Source organism: Suncus etruscus, chromosome 5, assembly GCF_024139225.1.
Source record: "Suncus etruscus isolate mSunEtr1 chromosome 5, mSunEtr1.pri.cur, whole genome shotgun sequence".
NCBI lineage: Eukaryota > Metazoa > Chordata > Mammalia > Eulipotyphla > Soricidae > Suncus > Suncus etruscus.
In genome coordinates, this window is record NC_064852.1 from 91,590,124 (window position 1) to 91,610,375 (window position 20,252).

The window sequence follows — 20,252 nt, forward strand, 5'->3', positions numbered from 1 at the left end:
GTCGCCGCCGGGTCGGCAGGGCGCGCGCTCTCGGGTCCACACGCCCGCGCGCGCGTCCCCGCGTCTCCCTTCCGCGACCCCCTCCCCGCGCGCGCCCGTTGCCACGGCAACGCGCTCCGCTCCGCTCGGCCGCCCGGGGATGGGTGGAGGGGGGGGGACTGGGGCCCAGCCAGTGGGCAAGATGGCGTCGGCGGGGCCGCGGGCTGCGGAGTGAGCGCAGGTAGCGTACGGCCGGCGCCGGCGAGCGCGCGCTCCGCGGCGTGCACACCCGGCTGGCTGCGACAAGTGTCGGCTCGCCGGTCCCGGGATGCGCCTTGACAATAACGTTAGCACGCGGGAATAACTTTGTGTTTTTTTCCTCCTTGCAGCGCCCCCCAGCGGCGGGCCCGGCTTTACTGCAGCCTCCCGCGGGGAGCACCAGCAGCACCACGCCCCTCCGGGCTCCCCCAGCTCCTCACCCCCAAGTGTGAGCGCGCGCGGCCGGGGCGGCGATCCTGCGTGTTCAATTAAGCAGCGGCGAGTGGCCGGCGAGCGCCTCCACCATGGCCCTGACCCTGTTCGGTAAGTGCAGCCGCAGGTGAGGCCCCATTCCCCCCACCCCAAGGCTCAGGAGTCGGGGTGCGGGGTCTCGAACCCCGGGAGAGATGCGGCGCGCAGGCCGGCGGCAGCTCAGAGTTGGGGTGCCCGGGGGTGCCGGGCTCGCTCCCTCCCTCCAGGCTCTCCCATTGTTTCCTCTCTCTCCAGGCCAGGCCAGATTAGATGGGCGTGTGCTCCCCGGGCCAGTTCTCCCCGAGCTGGGTGGGAGTCTCCGATCTGGGGGGTTCCCAATGTCCAATGTGGGGGTTCTCAAAGATGCTAACTTGAGAGCGAAGTTAGCTGCTGGTTTGCAAACCCACGTTTCTCCACTCGGTATAGAAAGAAGCTGCAAAAGTTTATTTATTTGAGACTTAACCATGTGTCTGTCTGGGCAGTCCCTTGGAATTGCCAAATGCATCTGTGTATTGATGCGTGTTGGGTTAAGGGTGGGGTGGGGTGGGGTGTCTAGGACTCACGGATGGGCTCAGTATTTGTTTCCATTGAAAATGTTTTAAGCCAGGAGTATGAGAGGAAACAGAAGAAAGTTGAATACTGCGAGTAAGCTCAGGAGAATCTTCCTTGGGTGTTTTAGGAAAGAAAATGTTATTTCTGTGATGTGATTTCTTCAGCACTATTGTTTCAGTGGCTGGGACTTAAAGATTGTTTTTGTTTTGTTTTGTTTTTCCTGTTCTGCAGTGAGAAAGGGTGGGAAAGATCGAAAAGATCGAAAAGATGATTCTTTTCCATTTACCAAAAACAAAATAATAAAAAAAAACAACAAGTAACCTCCAAACTGTATCAAAACTAAAACAGAGCCCAAGCCCCCCAAATCTATATATAGTACATGGTTATCTCACTTTTACAACTGAAATGTTCAAAGAATTCAGTTTATCCAAGAAGCAAAGGGCAATAGGGAACTGATTTCTGCAGGGACAGTCAGTTATTCACTGCATCAAGTTTCCACATACTTTTAATCATGGCATTTATCGGGCTTCTAATAGCCATAACACACACAAATGTTTTTTTGATGGAAATACTTGAAAGTGAATTTGCTACAAGTAATGAGTGACTTCTTTTTTTTTTTTTTTTGGTTTTTGGGCCACACCCAGCGGTGCTCAGGGTTTACTCCTGGCTGTCTGCTCAGAAATAGCTCCTGGCAGGCACGGGGGACCATATGGGACACCGGGATTTGAACCAACCACCTTTGGTCCTGGATCGGCTGCTTGCAAGGCAAACACCGCTGTGCTATCTCTCTGGGCCCGACTTCTTTTTTTTTAATGATCTCCATATAGAAAATTAGATTAAATTTAGACTCCAGAGGTCTTTTTTCTCCAGGTCTTTTTTCCTTGTGTATGTGTGGAAACACTGTTGACCAGAACCTACTTTGTCTGTCAGCAGCCTGGGGAGATATTTACTCTGTCCAAATAACCACGTACATGAAGCATGCATGGTGTTTTCTGTTTGATATAGGTTCATAGAAGCGCTTAAAAATGTTTTCATTCTTTGAAAGAAATAATCAACTACAGTTCTGTTTTCCAGTTCTTTGTATCTCATCTGCATTGAGGGTATCCCTGGCCCTGGAAAGGGGAGCTTTCACTATGAAGCTTTCAAAAAGGAATGGCCTAAAGCCAAAGCTGTTTTTGCTTTTCCAAGGAAAAGTAAATCATCTTTGGATTTTTTCCATTAGTGAAGACAGATACATACCAAATGTCTTTTATAAAAGCTACCTACCATAACACAATCTTCAAAAAGTAGGCAATACTTGTATAGTAGAAGCAATTTTCTCTAAGTGTGGTTATTTTTGGTACAAAAGTTGAAAATGTCGGATTTACGTATTTGTAATTAATATTTTCTTTTGAAGAAAGAATTGACTTACACTGTTCCTAATACATAGTATTTTTATGTGGTAGTTAGATATATATAAAGTAAGACTTCCTGGAGTACATTTTTTAGTATTGCACTTCTAAATATTTTTCTTTTTATTTCTTTTGTTTTTTGTTTTTTGGGCCACATCTAGTGTGTTAGTGCATACAGCTGACTCAGGGATCACGTCTGGTGGGCTCTCCACTCAGGAATCACTTCTGATGGAGTTTGAGTTGGTCATATGGGGTGCTATGGGTGGTAGGAATCCAGGTCAGCTGCATGCGAGGCAAGCACCCTATCTACTGTACTATCACTCTTGCCCCCAGACTCACTAGTTATGATCTTTAGTCAGGTGGTGTTTGGAGGCCACACATGAATCTGGGGTCTCATGCTTATTCTGTGTCATTTGAGTCACCTCTTAGGACTCTTTAAAATATAGAGTCAACTTGTGGGAAAATAGAACATAGCTTAGAAAATCCAATTTGGTTATAGTTTTTAGGAACAGTTCTCAGTTATAAAATGAAAATCGTCTCTGTACAGAGCTGTTCCTCCAGCAGTAACAGTAGCAGCTGCTCACCACCTGCATGTGCAGACAGACCATTGTCCTCAGATATCTAGTCAGCTATCAAAGATTGGTGCTTTTGCCCAGAGACTTATGGAATCTGCATTTTGGGGATGAGGTACCTTCAAAATGGACTTTTATGCACAGTGAAGTTTGAGACGCCTGTATTAATGTCATAACTAAGCTTTCGGCTTACACTTGGTTAAATACATGATAGCTTTGTGCTGTTTTTCTGTGAACAGCAGTCACCCAAGATTCTCACAAGTGGATTTTTGCTTTACATGTTACTTCTGTGTCTTAGAAGCTTTTCATTCATCAGAGGCAAAGCCCAACAAGCTTTTTCCTTAGCTTCCCCAATTTATGTCTGTTAGTTGGAGAGCTAGTGCTATCCTGTATATGTAGAAAGATGGGGGCTTCCCTGGTGATGTGATGGCCTCACAATTTGGGGCTCTGGCCTGATGCTATGGTTCTGCTTGGCCTGCCAGAGTGGGGCCTCTAGTGCCATACTTGTTTCCAGGGATCCATGGGTGTGGGGGGAGGATGAGGATGTAGACATGAGCATTCCAGGCATGTGCTCTACCCCTTTGAGCTATTTCTCTGGCCCTTTTATTCTTTCTCATGCTTCTTTGGTTACGCCTAGCAATATTTGGGGGACATTCTTGGATCAGTGTTTGGGGGATACTCCTTGAAGGACTTTGGGTACTAGGAATTGAACCAGAACTGCGGTATTCAGAACATGTGTTCCAGCCCTTTGTGCTATCTTGACATGTTTCTCCTCTTCTGCCTGGTAGTGTCTTAAGTCAGCTTGATCTGCTATCATGAAATACCTTAAATAGCATGACTCATACACATTTATTTCTTTGTGTAACTTCACACCTCTTTAAAGATGATACTATGCTAACCACCATGGAAGTTCTGACAACCTCCCACCAATATCCAGTAATGCCCTTCTAGCATGTTTCTCCATCCTCCTTCCTTTTCCCCATATAACCAACCATCCTTCTTTTTATTTTTTGGCACCACCCCCCCCCCCCCCCAGCCATCTCTCTGTTGCCAGAATCTCAGTGTTCTTTTGGTTGTTTTTGTTTGTTTGGTCCTTGCTTTATTCCTTTATATTTATTTCTTTATATACTTATTCTTTTATATTTATTGCCTTTATAGGCGAGAGCCTACGATGTTTATTTTCTTTTTCTTTTTTCTTTCTTCTTTTTTTTGTTTTTGGGTCACACCCAGTGGTGCTCAGAGGTTTTCTCCTGACTCTGCTCTCCGAAGTCGTTCCTTGCAGGCTCGGGGACTATACGGTTTGCTGGGAATCAAACTGGGATTTGTCCAGGATTGGCGTGTGCAAGGCAAATGCCCTACGGCTGTGCTATTGTTCCTGCCCTTATTTTTTTCCTTTTGACCTATTTTACACAGTAGGTATTTGTCTTTCACTGTTTTGGAGACTGGGGGCAGGTAGGGTGGCCCATCCGGCTTTGATCCCCATCATCCCATAAGGTCCCCAAGCTCGTCAGAAGTGATTTCTTGGGAGCAGAGTCAGGGATAAGCCCTGAGCATCCTTGGGTGTGACCCCAAAACCAACCAACCAAACAAACAAATAAACAAAAACCCCAACATACCAGTTTTTGAGGTTGGGTAGATCTTTACTGGTCCACTTTAGTCTTCTGTCTCTTTGCTGCTGTCTCCATGAGGTGGAGAGAGAGGGAGATAGATGGTCTGGTCTCACAGGGCACCATCAATTTTGAGGACTCCATCTTCATGATATATGTTGTCATGCAAATCATTTTCCCCACAGGCCTCATCTCCTAGCATCATCCAGTTGGGATTTTAACCCAGAAATTTGTGAGGGATACTTTCCCATTAGGTAGCCAGCAAGAAAGTTGGTTTACTTTGTATTTTACATGTGTTTTCTTTTAGTACTAAGGAATGTTATTTTGTCATTAGTCTTTTGGTTACACCCAGTGGTACTCAGAGGCTACTCCACCTTGGTGTTGTTGTATGTATGTATATGTGTGTTGAGGTCACTGTGGGGGTGCTTAGGACATCATATTGTGCTGGACCCACTGCAATCATAGTATGTGCTCCAGTCCATTGAGCTGTGTCCTTGATCAGAGAATGTTCTTTCTTATAAAGTCAGTGAATACTAGCTTCAGTTTTAAAAAGGAGTTCCTATATACCTAACACATTTTTCCCTTTATGTATATGTAATTAAAAAAAGGCACTTATTTACAGGGGCCAGAGAGATAGCACAGCGGTAGGGCACATGCAGTCAATCCAGGATGGAAGGTGGTTCAAACCCCAGCATTCCATATGGTCCCCCGAGCCAACCCGGTGTGATTTCTGAACTCAGAGTCAGGAGTAACCCGAGTGCCGCCGGGTATGACCCAAAAACAACAACAACAAAAACTTATTTATATTTTAGGAAATCAGTAAAATACTTGTCAAATTAAACTGAAGAGTATAAACTCAAATATCTGTTTTCACTCTTGCTCCTTGAATAGGTGTTTTATTTTAAACATGTCCAACTTTTATTTTACTTTATATTTCCTGGAAGTTCTGCCATTTATTCCAAGAATATGTTCAGAACATATTCCAAGGCTATATTCATTAAAGTATAGGCAACAACAAATATAACACAACAATGGTAACTTGCAAATGTTAAATTTCCTTTTTTGCTTCCAAAACATTTTTTATTTTTATGTGTGTGAGATCACATTTCTTTTTCTTTTCCACAGTTACAAAGTTGTTTATGATTGAGTTTCAGCTGTACAACAAACTTCATCAGTGCACATTTTTGCCACCAATGTCACCAGTTTCCCTCTGGCACTCTCCCTAATTCTGTGGCAGACATTTTTCTTTCTCTCTTTTCCTTCCTCACCCTCTTTAGACACTGTGATTTGCAATATTGTCACTGAAGGTGAATCATGCATATCACTTTATCTCTTTTCAGCAACCAGTTCTTGTCCAGAGTGATAATTTCCAACTATCATTGTCCTGGTGGTCCCTTCTCTGCCCCAACTGCATTCTCCCACTATTTGTGGCAAGCTTCCTTCTGTGGACTGGTCCTTCTGGTCCTTGTCTCTGTTGTCGCTGGATATTATTATCATGCCTTTTTTTTTTCATATCCCACAAGTGAGTACAATCATTCTTTGTCTGTCCCTCTCTCTGACACATTTTGCTCAACATAATACTCTCCATTTCCACCCATGTGTAAGTAAATTTAGTGACTTCTTGAGTGAGTGTCTGATTCTGATTTCTGTTGTAATCTATATGGAAGAGCCACAACCCAATCCTTCCTGATTTACCAGTCTCTTGGGAGCTTTGAGATGTGCATTTTTGAAAGTTTAGGAATTCTGGGGCCGGAGAGATAGCATGGAGGTGTAGGGCATTTGCCTTGCATGCAGAAGGATGGTGGTTCGAATCCCAGCATCCCATATGGTCCCCTGTGCCTGCCAGGGGCGATTTCTGATTATAGAGCCAGGAGTAACCCCTGAGTGCTGCCGGGTGTGATCCAAAAACCAAAAACCAAAAACCAAAAAAAAAAAAAAAGAAAGAAAAAGAAAGTTAGGGAATTCTGTAAGCAATTTTTTCACCTTTTAGATTATTCGGTTAACCAGACATTGATACAAATAATACCTTAATTCTGACAATGACCTAAATATCATCTGACTATGCAGATCCTTTGCTTCCTTGTCTGTCCCACCAACATCCTCAGGCTGTCAGTATTACCCTGTCTTCTTAGAGCTTCCCCTCCTGACCCATAGTCTGAACCTGCCTACCTAACACCAGAGAGGCAACTTGGAAATGCCCCAATAGGAATGTGTGCTTCTATTGGCTGGGTTAGAAGAAAAGTTTCAGACCATCTGACTTAGAACTCTTTAGTGGCCTGTCTACCTGACAGTGTTCTGATTGGTTTTTACTAAAAACTTTCAACCAAGCTAGCTCTTTGGAATCTCCATCTTCTATAGCTGATAGGCTTGGTTTAGAGATGAGAGAAGTTCAGGAGACAGAAGTCCTGGGGGGAGTCCAGTCAGGTGGGTTGACCTTTGAGCAACTCTCCTCGTTCTGGGTAGGACTGGCCAGTGTTAGCCCTGGCACTACCCCCTCTTTTTTTTTTTTTCTTTCCTTTCATTACTACTGAGTTGCTGCCATCACTGCCACATACCATGTTTCTTTTGTTGTCAGGCCACATTTGTAGCTCAGGGATTACTTCTGGCTCTCTACACAGAGATCATGCCTGGTGGAGCTCAAGGGACCATATAGGTTGCTGGGTATTGAACCCAGGTCCATCATGTGCTAGACAAGTATTCTGCCTGGTGTTATATATCCTTCTGTCCCCCATTCATCTCCTAATGCATAGTACTACACAGCAGTGTCTTCCCTTCTTTCACAGCCTCTTTTGCTACCATTTCATTTCTCTTTTGTATTTTGTATCTCTTATACCCCAACACACTTTTTTTATGGGTATCTTTGTAGCGATCTTTCAGAGCAGTTACATGGTAGTGATGTATTCTTTTGAGGTGGAGTTAGGCAATTTTCTGACTGCCCATGACAGGCTAGACATTATAATTTGCTTCAGACAGACAAACTACATGTTTCCAATTTGATTTATCTGTCTAAAAGCTAATTTTACAGGAGATGCCCCCTCAGATTTTAATTTTGTTAGATGTTTTTCATTAATGGGTCTGGAGAGATAATACAGTAGGCAGGATGCTTGCCTTGCATGTGGACAACTTGGATTTGATCCCTGAGCCCCCCTAGGAGTGATTCCTGATCACAGAGCCAGGAGTAAGTTCTGAGCACTGCCAGGTGTGGTGCAAAAACTAAACAAAAGAAATGGGTTCATGTAAGAGGGAATTAACTAAATCACATGGGAAGCCAGTGCTTCTCAGAGATTTGCCTTCTCAGGTGTCATTAAACCAGGGGTCTCAAACTCCCGGCCTGCTGGCTGTTTGCGGCCTCCATACAACATTTTATGGCCCTGCCCTAGAGGAATCTTTTTTGTTTTGTTTTGTTTTAGTTGTTTGGGTCACACCCCCCAATGTTCAAGGCTTACTACTGACTTTGCATTCAAGGATCACCCCGACTTTGCCTCCGACTTTGCCTCCTGCGGCCCCAGGTAAATTGAGTTTGAGATCCCTGCTTAAACCCACCATCTTTACTAAAAGATTTATTACATTCTCTTCTTTCCTATTGTAAAAACTTAGTATTTCAGTTTCAAGGCTTTCTTTTTTTTTAGTGTGAAGATTATTTGATACTGTAAGACATAAAAGGTGTGGAGTTGCTAGCATAAAAAGAATATTGCTAATATAGACTTTTGAGTCACATCTGTTGCTATAATTAATGTGATCTTTGGGGACAGAAAATTCATTATATGTAATTATTAGCAATTTGTCACAAATTTTAGCTTATTCTTTAGATCAGAATATCTCGATTTTTCTTTTAAAAAATTATCATTATTGGGGCCAGAGTGGTGGTGCAAGCAGTAAGGCGTCTGCCTTGCCCACGCTATCCTAGGACAGACCGAAGTTCGATCCCCTGGCGTCCTATATGGAATCCCAAGCCAGGAGCGATTTCTGAAGCATAGTCAGGAGTAATCCCTGAGCAGCACCGGGTGTGGCCCCAAAACAAAACAAAAAATTATTATTCTTTATAAGACTGTGTAGACATTGTTTTTAATCGTTCTCTCCATAGACCTTTGCTTTGAGAAATGCATTGTATATTTAACCGATAGGTTTCATGTATAAAAAGACAACATGTTTTTGACCCTCAAAAGCCAATTTTGGGGCCAGGCGGTGGCGCTAAAGGTAAGGTGCCTGCCTTGCCTGCGCTAGCCTTGGACGGACCGCGGTTCGATCCCCCGGTGTCCCATATGGTCCCCCAAGCCAGGAGCAACTTCTGAGCACATAGCCAGGAGTAACCCCTGAGCGTTACTGGGTGTGGCCCAAAAACCAAAAAAAAAAAAAAAAAGCCAATTTTGTCTCTTTTGTTCATGGTATTATTCCTTTGAGATGTTTAAATGATGTTTAAATGACTCTAAAGCTTAATCTAATTAGTAAGACAGAAAAATACAATTTATTCATACCTTTGTATATCATATAAAGGTTCTGAATGAGTTCTGAAGATGCATCATCAATAGAAAATGTAATAGAAAAATGTCAAAACTACATTTTTCATCAGATTTAACCTAAGAAATAACAATTTGCACTGTTCTGAGAGCAGCCACAACGACGTTTTTTGCAGGGTGGAATGAGTATAGCTTTTCTCAAAATTTGTCTAGTAAAGTTATTATTTGAGATGGGTAATTGATATTTTCTAAATTGTATGAGATATCAGTAAAAGCACATGGAAATAATTTTTATTAATTATCTGTACTGTATAAAACAAGTGGAAATTACTGAAACTCAAGACAATTTCTTGAGTCTAGCTTTTACACAAATTACATTTGTAAGTATATTGGTCATTCATATTCATATTTGTTATCTAAGATAATTCTACTCTCTTTAAAAAATAAACAAAAGAAACTTTTTCAGAAATAAATTGAGAAAACAAGCTGTATATGAACATATTTTACATTGAAAAGTCACATTGGGGTCCAGAGCGATGGTGCAGTGGTAGGGCATTTGCCTTGCACGTGGCTGATCTGGGACGGACCTCTGTTCCATTCCCTGGCATCCCCTATGTTCCCCCCCAAGCCAGGAACAATTTCTGAGCGCATAGCCTGGAGTGGCTCCTGAGCATTACCGGGTGTGGCCCAAAATTTAAAGAAAAGAAAAAAAGTCATATTTCTACTTTGGCTTCTTATTAATAAACAGTGAATGCTTTGTGACTATATTAAAAGCCACTGCAAACATACTTTAAAAGGGTGAATTTTCGGGCCCGGAAAGATAGCATAGCGGTGTTTGCCTTGCAAGCAGCCGATCCAGGACCTAAGGTGGTTGGTTCGAATCCCGGTGTTCCATATGGTCCCCTGTGCCTGCCAGGAGCTATTTCTGAGCCAGGAGTAACCCTGAGCAACGCCGGGTGTGGCCCAAAAACCAAAAAAAAAAAAAAGGGTGAATTTTCTAGTATGTGAATTATTTTTTTAATAAAGCTGTTATTAATAAAAAATATCTTTGGAATGCAGGAAACAGATTGACTAAAAGGAGGTTTACTTGCACTCTAAAGAAAATAATATTAAAAAAACTTTTCTATCTAGAAATCTTCTAGATTTCTACATTTTGAAATGATTTTCTTTTCCTGCCTTAGAAGAAAAAAACAAACCAGAAATTGATGAGTTAAAAATGCTCCCGTGTCACTTAGACAAATAGGTGCTTCCCGGAAAGAGTTAATGCTGACAGTCTGGTGATTCATGGGAGACGGAAGATGAGTCAGGTTAGGCCTCTTGTCACACAGCTGCTTGGTGGCGTGGCATGCAGCCACTTCATTGTGTTTTGCCCAGCTGCATAGACAGTTGTTCCTTTCCCTTCCCACTCCTTTTACCTTTGCATTTCATTGGACCATGTTTTGTATTTTGTAGTGTGAAGCAAGGAGAAAAAGGATGTAATACAAGAAACACATTTCTGCTTGAATAGATTTTGATGACTGTAAAATTGTCATTTTAGAAACTCTATGAGTGCCTTTCTTTAAACTCCATTAGCATATATCTCTGCCATTAGCATATATTTTTAGCTCTTACAGCATATTGTATCTTGCACTATTTATATTTTATATAGAACCTCTGTTTTTTTTTTTTTTTTTTTTTTTAGCCCCACAATGACTGTAAAATTATGTTGTTTGAATAGATTTTAGGATTTGAAGTAGCTTATGCTAGGTAAGACAGATGACAGGTACATGGGTGGATATTCTTTTGAGGAATCTATAGATATCTGCCTGACCAAAATAAATCTCTGCATGCATTCCTGGTGCTTGGTTAGGCCTTTGAATAAAAATTAAAGCATGACCTTTATCATGGTTACCTGTGAGGAATAGCATGCTAACTGTCGATGCTTACCTTCAAGTAGCAGGCAAGTATGATTTTTGAAATTTTGGACTGAAGACCTTATTTTTTGAGGAAGTTCGGAGACCATGACTTGGGTTATTAGGACCTGAGATGGTGGAAGAGGAAAAAAAGTATAGTTATACTCAGCTTAGGTGGAAGGGGTGGGTGGATGCTGGCTAAAGAGAGTGGGCAGCAGAATTCAGAAATCTACTATTTCATCACTTTTCTGTGGAGTTGGGATGTTATTTATAGTGTATTTACTTCTCGGTTAGGTGAGTATTGGCCATATTTGTTTTTGACCTTAGGGTATTTAGTTTGCAGGAGACTGGCAGTAACAGTGTGGCATTGCCAATGCTATGAGGGAAAGGGAAATGGGTTGGGGCTAGCTCTGTGATCCATTGACCCAAAAAGGTATAGAGGGCAAGGGGAACTTAAGTAGACCAGAAGGATGTGAGGGAATGAGTCATCATAGATTTAGGAATCTCTTCCTGGAAGTGGTTTGAGGCAGAGAGGTGCTGGGCAAGGGCAAGAAATAAAAAAGCACCACGATGTTGGAGCCTAGTGAAGTCAAGCGCTCATCAAAGGTGAGGTGGGAAGCCGTGGGGAGGTTCTGTTCAGCATCCATAATGACCTGCACACCTCTGTTCTCCCCTTGAAGGAACGATGACTTTCTTCCCTGTGTTCTCAGCTGCTACAGCCTCTGTTTGATCCCAGCTGCTTAGTGCAGATCAATGAATGAATATTGGACAGCCAGTAATTTACTGCAGATCACAAATTTGTCAGTTAACTTTAAGGCTCCAATCCATAGAATGTCCTCTAGTTTGCAGTATTTTATATTATTTCTGTTCATTTATTTCTATATTTTATCTTTTTTTGTAAGTATGCCTTTGTATCCAGTGGATTGCATACTCTAAATGGATTTGTCAGCAGAAATCCACAAAGATTTGAATAAAATGGAAATCTCTTTGAGGCTTAGCCATCGTATTACTAACCAACAGCAGATGTTTCTAAATTATTTGGCATAATTAGATAACAAATTTAACTTCATTAACTATTGTTCATTTTCATTTCAACAATACATAGGAATTAGCTGGTTTATTCCTGTTTTTCCCTCACAGTAAGATATAATAGAAGTGAATAGAAATTTAGTTTGAAAATGACTAGATTAACCTTGTAGAGGTCTAAAAACAAAAACATTATTATTATTTTGTATAATAATAAATTGTTTGCTGCACAAACATTTCTGTTAGTCTTTATGGGTTTATTTGAAGAACAGATATAAATAACAGTTTAGACATTGATATTTTTAAGTGGCTAAAAGAAAGATGCCATTTACCAGTACCTATCATTGTTCAGGAAAGAATTTTAGATAGCTTATAAAAAAGATTCAGTATAAGAGGACTGAAGCAATTGCCAGGGAATTGATTTTCCTCTGTCTTATCTGATGATCTCTCTGTCCTATGTCTTCTTTGCCTCTGTAGTGGGGGAAATTAGGAGCAGAAGCAAGTAACTGGAAGCTGACTGCTTTGCAATTCCATGGTGAGACATAGATTTTTGTGGCCTTGATCTGTTCCTACTCAAACAACTAGATTGATCTGTTTCTTCTTTGTTCTTGTCATAATTTTATAATTTATAATCAATTAATCTTTGTCCAGCTCCTAGAATGTGTCCCTCAGAAGGTCTATCTCTGGTTACCCATTTCTGCTTCTCATTTTCCCACTATATTCCCCCCTCTTTAGATTTTTCATATGAAACATTTGCAAGCCTAAGTCAGCCTATCTTGTTGTGAATAGTATTGAGGAACTAGGAGCTGCAGCTTAATCTGTTGGAGACAGGCAATGATGAACTTTTATGCATCAGTAATTAAGTATGGCCCTACTGTGAGGAGCCCTAGCACTCCAGTGAAAGGTCTCAGGAGTGGGATAAACCATGGGGACCATGACAGGATCTGGCTCCAGAGCTAGGCCTGGCTAGCTTCACAGTTCACAGCCAGTCTCTAATCCCTTTAGTTCAAAGTGGCATTCAGTATGTCTGAGTGTTGGCTTGATATCAGCATCCCTCAATTGAGAAGACACAGGTTCCTCTCTGTAGTGCATTTAGTAGGTCCAGATCAATAGGCCTTGAATTGCAACCTCAGCCAAGGAATCATTTTGATTCTATATTGTGTCCACTGACTTCTGGATGTCGGTTAGGTCTTCATCTACCTGGGTAGCCAACGAAGTCATACTCAGTCCATCTTCATTCAGCCACCCCCAGACCAGCCCCAGAGATAAAGTAGGATGTTCTGGGTCCCTAGTCATAGAATTAGAATAGGGGTCCTGGGCCCAGAGAGATAGCACAGCGGCATTTGCCTTGCAAGCAGGACCAAAGGTAGTTGGTTCGAATCCCGGTGTCCCATATGGTCCCCCATGCCTGCCAGGAGCTATTTCTGAGCAGACCGCCAGGAGTAACCCCTGAGCACTGCCGGATGTGACCCAAAAACCAAAAAAAAAAAAAAAAAAAAAAAAAAAGAATAGGGGTCCTTCCTGTAGGGTGGAAGGAGGTCGTTTGCCAGGGGTCGAGGCCATGCTTTCCCAGCCCCTATGAGGAAGTTCTCATCAGTTGGAGTTTTCTCCTGCCCCTCCCTGCATTATCAGCATTCTTCTCATCCCCTCTTCTGAGTACCCACACCAGAGGGTCTAAACTGATTTTGCCTGCCAAAATTTTCTTTTCATGAAAAAAATCATTTAGTATCTCTGTAGGTCTACTACTGACTGACCCATCTGGGTCACTTCAGCACTACTGGAGTGGAAACTGGTATTATTATCCACCTTGAAAAACACTAGTCTGTGTACAATCTTCTCTTCTGGTCAACTGGGCTTATGAGGTGTTGAGAAATGCCTTGATCTCTAGTGAAATAAATGCACAGTGTTTCAGAAGTTCCCTGATGTGACTGGTACCAGATGTCAACACTATTACAACAGAAAAGACTCTTTGCCAGAGTTGCCAGATAACAAGTGGAAGGTTAGATCCTGAGAGAAGGTCATAGTGGGTTTCAGTGGGTAGAACATTATTAGGAGACATTAAGGGCTTTGTTAAACTGATCTAAAAGGTATTAAAATACAAAGTTCTTTGTTAATCAGGCAGCATATTCTTGTTCCCAGCTGATTGTGTCTCTGAAGAGTTGTGTTGCTTAAAGACTTTTGTAGGCAGAGGGGGAGGAAAAAAGGGAAGGAAAAACTTACTAGTAAGAATGGATTGTTTCAGGTATGATCTCTTTCCTTCGGGGGTTGGTAGGAATCTAGTATTGACCAGGTACTACTAGATCTAGTTTAATATTCTTATTCCTGGAAGAGGCTGAGGCTGTAATCAGGTTATGCCTCAGTGTGGTAACATGAATTTAGCACCAGTGACTCCATTTTGGGTCTCAGTTTCTCTGTCTGTCTGCCTGTCTCTGTCTCTCTGTGTCTCTCTGTCTCTGTCTCTATCTCTCTGCCTCTGTCTCTTTCTCTGTCTCTGTCTGTCTCTGTCTCTGTCTCTCTGTCTCTGTCTCTGTCTCTGTCTCTGTCTCTGTCTCTCTCTCTCTCTCTCTCTCTCTCTCTTGGTGGGCCACACTTGGTGGTGCTCAGGGCTTCCTTTTGACTCAGCACTTGGAAATCACTCCTGGTGGTGCTCAGAGGACCATAAGGGATGGGATGCCAGGGATCAAGTTTAGTTTGGCTGCCTATATGGCATTTGCCCCCACCTGCTGTACTATTGTTCCAAAGACATGTGGTGTCAATTTTCAAATCCAGATTCTTGTGAGGACCAGCTGGAGAAATACAGTATCAAGCAGAAGGAATTATGAGTTAGCTATTGAGAGGGATCATATGTGTATTTATGGGCATGTTCTTCATGAACTGATGTAGAGGACTCTTGTGAAAACTGTGAAGCCAGCTCAGCCAGGCTGGAGGTGGTGTGGAATGGGGCAAGGCTGAATAGAGAGAGGAAAAGAAATTTCAAGGAGCTGGGGTAACATTTGACCAAGGAGCACCTGTTGTCAGAGCCATTTCCTCCCATACTGCTGCAGTTGGACTGGAAGTGCCTTGTTGATGAAGTAAGGCTGGCAGATAAGGCTTTCCCTCTGGGTAGACTGTAGGCTTCAGCTGAGAACATGGGTTTTCATGCCCTTCTCATTCTTTCAAAATCTGCCTTGGAATTTCCTACAGGCACATCAGACTCTACAGGTCTCCAGCCCCAAGTCATCAGCTATCCTTCCATTTTCTCTTCCTTTATTTCTTGCACACTCTTACAGATCAATCTTTGTAGTCATATCTATTTCATCCTCCAAAATAGATATCTGTTGGAATAGCGAACCATTCCAACTCCTACTCTACCTTCCCTGCTTTCAGTGCTATGCTCCTTCCCTGCTCTGTAACGCAAAAGAAATCTTTGTATTTTCTCTATTCTGTAGCTTCATATGTCCCCTGTGACATTGATCAGTGTGTGTACCTTTCTTAGCAGTTGTGTATCTTTGTAATCTTTCTTCCTTCCTTCCTTCCTTCCTTCCTTCCTTCCTTCCTTCCTTCCTTCCTTCCTTCCTTCCTTCCTTCCTTCCTTCCTTCCTTCCTTCCTTCCTTCCTTCCTTCCTTCCTTTCTGTTGGGGGGGTTGGGCCACACAGGGGTTACTCCAGGCTCTGCACTCAGAAATCGCTCCTGGCATGCTCGGGGGACCACATGGGATGCCAGGAATAGAACCTGGGTCCATCCCGGGTCATCAGCATGCAAGGCAAAGGCCCTACCACTGTGCTGTCTCTCAGGCCCCTTTGTAATGTTTTTTTCAAGGCTGTTAACTTCCATAAGATTCTTTTATTATCATTACCATATTCCTTATAGTCAGTGTTTAGCACCAAGTGCCATAGGTGCTCAAAAATATTTGCTAAGTGAATACAATGATTCTTTTTTTTTTTTGGTTTTTGGGCCACACCCGACAGTGCTCAGGGATTACTCCTGGCCATGTGCTCAGAAATAGCTCCTGGCAGGCACGGGGGACCATATGGGACACGGGGATTTGAACCAACCACCTTTGGTCCTGGGACGGCTGCTTGCAATGCAAACGCCACTGTGCTATCTCTCTGGTCCGAATACAATGATTCTTACACCACAGTGCTTGAAGTTATGAATTGGGTCCCTCATGACACCCATATACACTGAGTATGGTCCCAGTGGATATGCTGTTTGGGACCCCTGCAACAGACTGTTTGGTACACCACAGACAAGTCTCTGGTACACCACAGACAAGTCTGAGCGAACACTGCAGCAGAAGTGTGTGCCACTTTGCATTAAAGATGTGCAGCACCTCAACAAGTAGGGTGAGCCCCCATGACTGACTATGTCTTCTGCATGCCGAGATGACTTACACCATCTCCTCAATTCAAACTGAGAAAGTTTCATTCAGTTCAGCAGCACTAGAAAGCTGATCAAAGGGGAGTGGGGGGCGGGGCAGGTTGATGAGTTGAGAAAGAGCCTTATTGACATCAAATTGGCAGATTGGAAGATCATAGACTTGTGTCCTCAAAGCAGCCTTCCTGCCTACACGGTCACAAAAATCAATTTTGTAGGAAAAGAGAACCAGGAAACACCTTTATAGGAAGATGTGCTCCAGATTGGTGGGCTGGAGTGATCAGCAAGTTCCCTCGTGGCCTGAGTTCCCTGAGATACACTTCCAGTATATCTGTGAATAAGGGTTTCTGACAAAGATTTCCCTCCTCATAACCTTCAGGAAAAGGTAAGGGTGACATTCTCAAGCCAAACAGGTTTCTTAGTACTGAATTCAACTCTAAATTTCTTTGGACTGCTTTAATAATAGATTTTACAGTCCTTGAATAAAAAGGATCCCAGGCTTGTCATTTTATTCTTTTAATTTAAGTTAAAAAGAACAAAAATTTCAAAAGAACAAGAAACAAGATGGATTAATAATGCAGCATTAAAAAAAAAAAAGAGGACACTATCCCAGAAGGAGAATGCGGAGGGCTTAGAAGCTTGCTTTGCTGAGCTTTTCAGACAGATGGCTCTGCCTATCTCTGGAGAGAGGCAGGCACAGACCTCTTTCTTGTACCTCCAAAACCTTCCAGTCCTTTGCTCTTAGGTCTCTCCAAACTGAGAATCTCATTTGTACACATGCAATCTCCTTGCACCCCATCTATCTCCTCTCCATCTTCCATCTTCCTATACCCCACCCCACCTCCTTCTCTCTTCTGTCCTCTCCTACCTTTCTCCTCCCCTCCCTCTCTCATTTACTTTCCCTCCTTTTCTGCTGGGGAAGGAGTAAGGACTTCTTACATATGCCCCAGGAGCCAGAGATAGATCTTAGATGGCCATACAAGGCAATTGCCTTAAACCTTGTACCATCCTTCTGGCCCTTTATCTTGTTTGTCAAGTATCACAGCTGATTTCAGGGAATACAGAGACATTTAAAAATGAAAAAAGAAGGCTGGAGAGATAACATGGAGGTAAGGTGTTCACCTTGCATGCAGAAGAATGGTGGTTCAAATCCTGGCATCCATTATGGTTCCCCAAGCCTGCCAGGGCGATTTCTGAGCATAGAGCCCGGAGTAGCCCCTGAGCGCCACTGGGTGTGACGCAAAAACCAAAAAAAAAATGTTGCTGTTTTGGAAATAATTTTTATTTAATTGAAAGCTGATAAAACTATCAACAGAGAATATCCACATTTTTAGGTCATGGAATGTTTTTTGTTAGTAGGAGAAAGAAAAAATGTAGCATGTTAAATGTTCTTAATATTAGGTAATTTGCTAGAGATCTGTCCCAAGGTAATTTTAGTCAGGTTGCATTTAGAAGAAATATGTAATTCAAGTATGTTGTTCATTATGTATTTCAGCTGCAGTAAAATAGATCAAAAGAGTATTTTTTATTGTAAACAATATTATTTTTCTCTACTACTTGGTTATCATAAATATACATTTAAAAACAATTCCCCTTTTTTTCTGTCAACTTTGAAAACTTGTCATGTGTATTTATCTTTTATTTTCAAATTTATAGTTTTTAAAATAAATATATTAAAATGCATTTAACAAATAAGTCCTAGGTTGAGAGAACAAGAATATTTCCTTTTTTATGTTTTAAACTTTATTTTATTTTTTATAAATAAACTGCTTTTTGTTTTGTTTTTGTTTTTGGGTCACACCTGTGTTGCTCAGAGATTACTCCTTGCTCTGTGCTCAAGAAACCACTCCTGGCAGCCTCAAAGTACCATATGGGTTGCTGGGGATTGAACCCGGGTCAGCCACATGCCAGGCAAACACCCTACCCACTGTGCTATTACTCTAGCCCTATAAGTAAATTCTTTAATTGAATCACCATGACATTCACAGTTACAAAGTTGTTTATGATTTTCAGTGTACACTACCCTTCACCACTGTACATTTCCCACACCAGTGTCTCCAGTTTCTCTCCCACACTCCCCCCTTGCCCTCCCACCCACCTCTCCCCTGCCCACTTGTGTTTAGTCATTTTTCCTTCTCTCTCTGAGATAGCAAGATTTATTGTAGCTGCATTTCATCTTTTTAGAAAATTAAAATGCAACAAATTTTAATAGTAAATACCATCAAGTACTTCCAAAATTATGTTAAGATTTTAAAGTGGACAGAATGGTAATATACATTGAAGTGACATCTATGTTTAAATGCTTATGATCTATATGTTTCAGGCTTATTTTCTAAATTACATGCATCCGAGAATCCATTGTTAATGCCAAGAAGCTTTTCAGCGACTTCACAATTTATTTTTCAGTGTCTTACTGTAAAGAGATTCGCATGTCTTAAGAGAACTGCTATAGAAATGATCTGTCATATTGTCACAAGACAACTAAATAGTGATGGTACTTATTTTGTAACTAATTGCTTACAAAACTCTCCAATAAGAAAAAATATCACTGATGACACTAGTGAAGTAGTATACTCTGAGATGTTTTATTAAAACAAATGAGGGAGGTTGTATATTTAAAACAAATTTTTTTCTTTTTGGTTTTGGGGCCACACCTGGCAATGTTCAGGGTTTTACCCCTGATTCTCAGAATTATTTCTGGTGTTAGCTGGGGGGGCCCATATGGGATGCTGGGGATTGAATTTGGATGGATTGTTTGCAAGGCAAGCACCCTCCCTCCTGTGCTATCTCTCTGACTTCATTAGATTGTATAAATTTTAAATGCTTATCATTTTAAACAGACTTCACTCAAGGAACATTTTTCTGTCATTTCTTTCAAGTATTTTATCTTTCTCTCATCAGAAAAATGTCTAGGAAATGGAGAGATAGCATAGCAGTAGGGCATTTGCCTTGTACACAGCTGACCCAGGATGGACGGTGGTTTGAATCCCAGCATTGCATATGGTCCTCACCAGCCTGTCAGGAGTGATTTCTGAGTGCAGAACCAGGAGTAACCCCTGAGCACTGCCAGGTATGATCCAGAAAAAAGAAAAGAAAAGAAAAATATCTAAATATAGCACATATCTCTCCATCAGAACTCTTTTTGAGGAGGTTACTTATCTGGTGGTACTTGGAGAAACATTAAGTATCAGGAATTGAACGTAGGATTCACACCAGCCCTTTAATAATAGTTTTTAAAATATGACTATTCTATAAGCCTGCAAGCATTACTATATCATTAACCAACAGCAGAGCTGAGACTTGGTGCCATTTAAGTAGAGCATTGGGGAAAGATTCCTTAAGCAGTTATTGAGACATGGGCTTGACTGCCCTTCCCCCCAACTTTGCAAACTCCCCTCCCCCCACCCCAATCCTCTTGCTAGAGAGCCTGAGACTGCCAAGCTAGAGAGCTGGAGACTGTTGCTGGTCTTTGATATTCTTGGTGTGAACTTTGTGGAGCCTCTTCTCCCTGGGGTTCCATACTCTCCGCCTGGAATTCTGCATCTGAAAGACTTTCTGGGCACTTTTGATGAATGCTGTACCTCTAAGGCTTTTATGGCTTTGGGCTGGTTTAAGTTCTTAGTTTTCTCCCAGTATATATTAACAGGACCCCTGCCTCCGCCTACAACACTACCTTAACTCTTTTTAAAAAATTGTTTTTAGGTGGGGAAGGCGGAAAAAATTGTTTTTAATTTTAGCCTCCCATGTAGTGCTTAGAGCTGGGGTTGGGGAAGCTACTCCTGGCAATACCAGGCTAGTGCTGCTTGGGTCCAGCAGTGCTGAAGGCCACCAAGTGGTGTTTAGGGAGAACAGGGGGTGCTAGAAATAGGACATGGGACTAGATGTCAGGCCTGCGCTGCTTCAGCCCTT

General features: G+C 42.2%; 1 protein-coding gene across 2 annotated transcripts in view; it reads left to right on the forward strand.

Annotated features, from left to right (window-relative positions):
• The first annotated feature begins 538 nt into the window (after positions 1-538).
• Positions 539-20,252, forward strand: part of CHN1 (chimerin 1) — a 191,336-nt gene continuing 171,622 nt past the window's right edge. For both annotated transcript variants that reach the window (XM_049773443.1, XM_049773444.1), the window contains exon 1: positions 539-561. In XM_049773443.1, the coding sequence (XP_049629400.1) occupies positions 543-561 (19 nt within the window). In that variant the 5' untranslated portion in view covers positions 539-542. The remainder of the gene's footprint in view (positions 562-20,252) is intronic.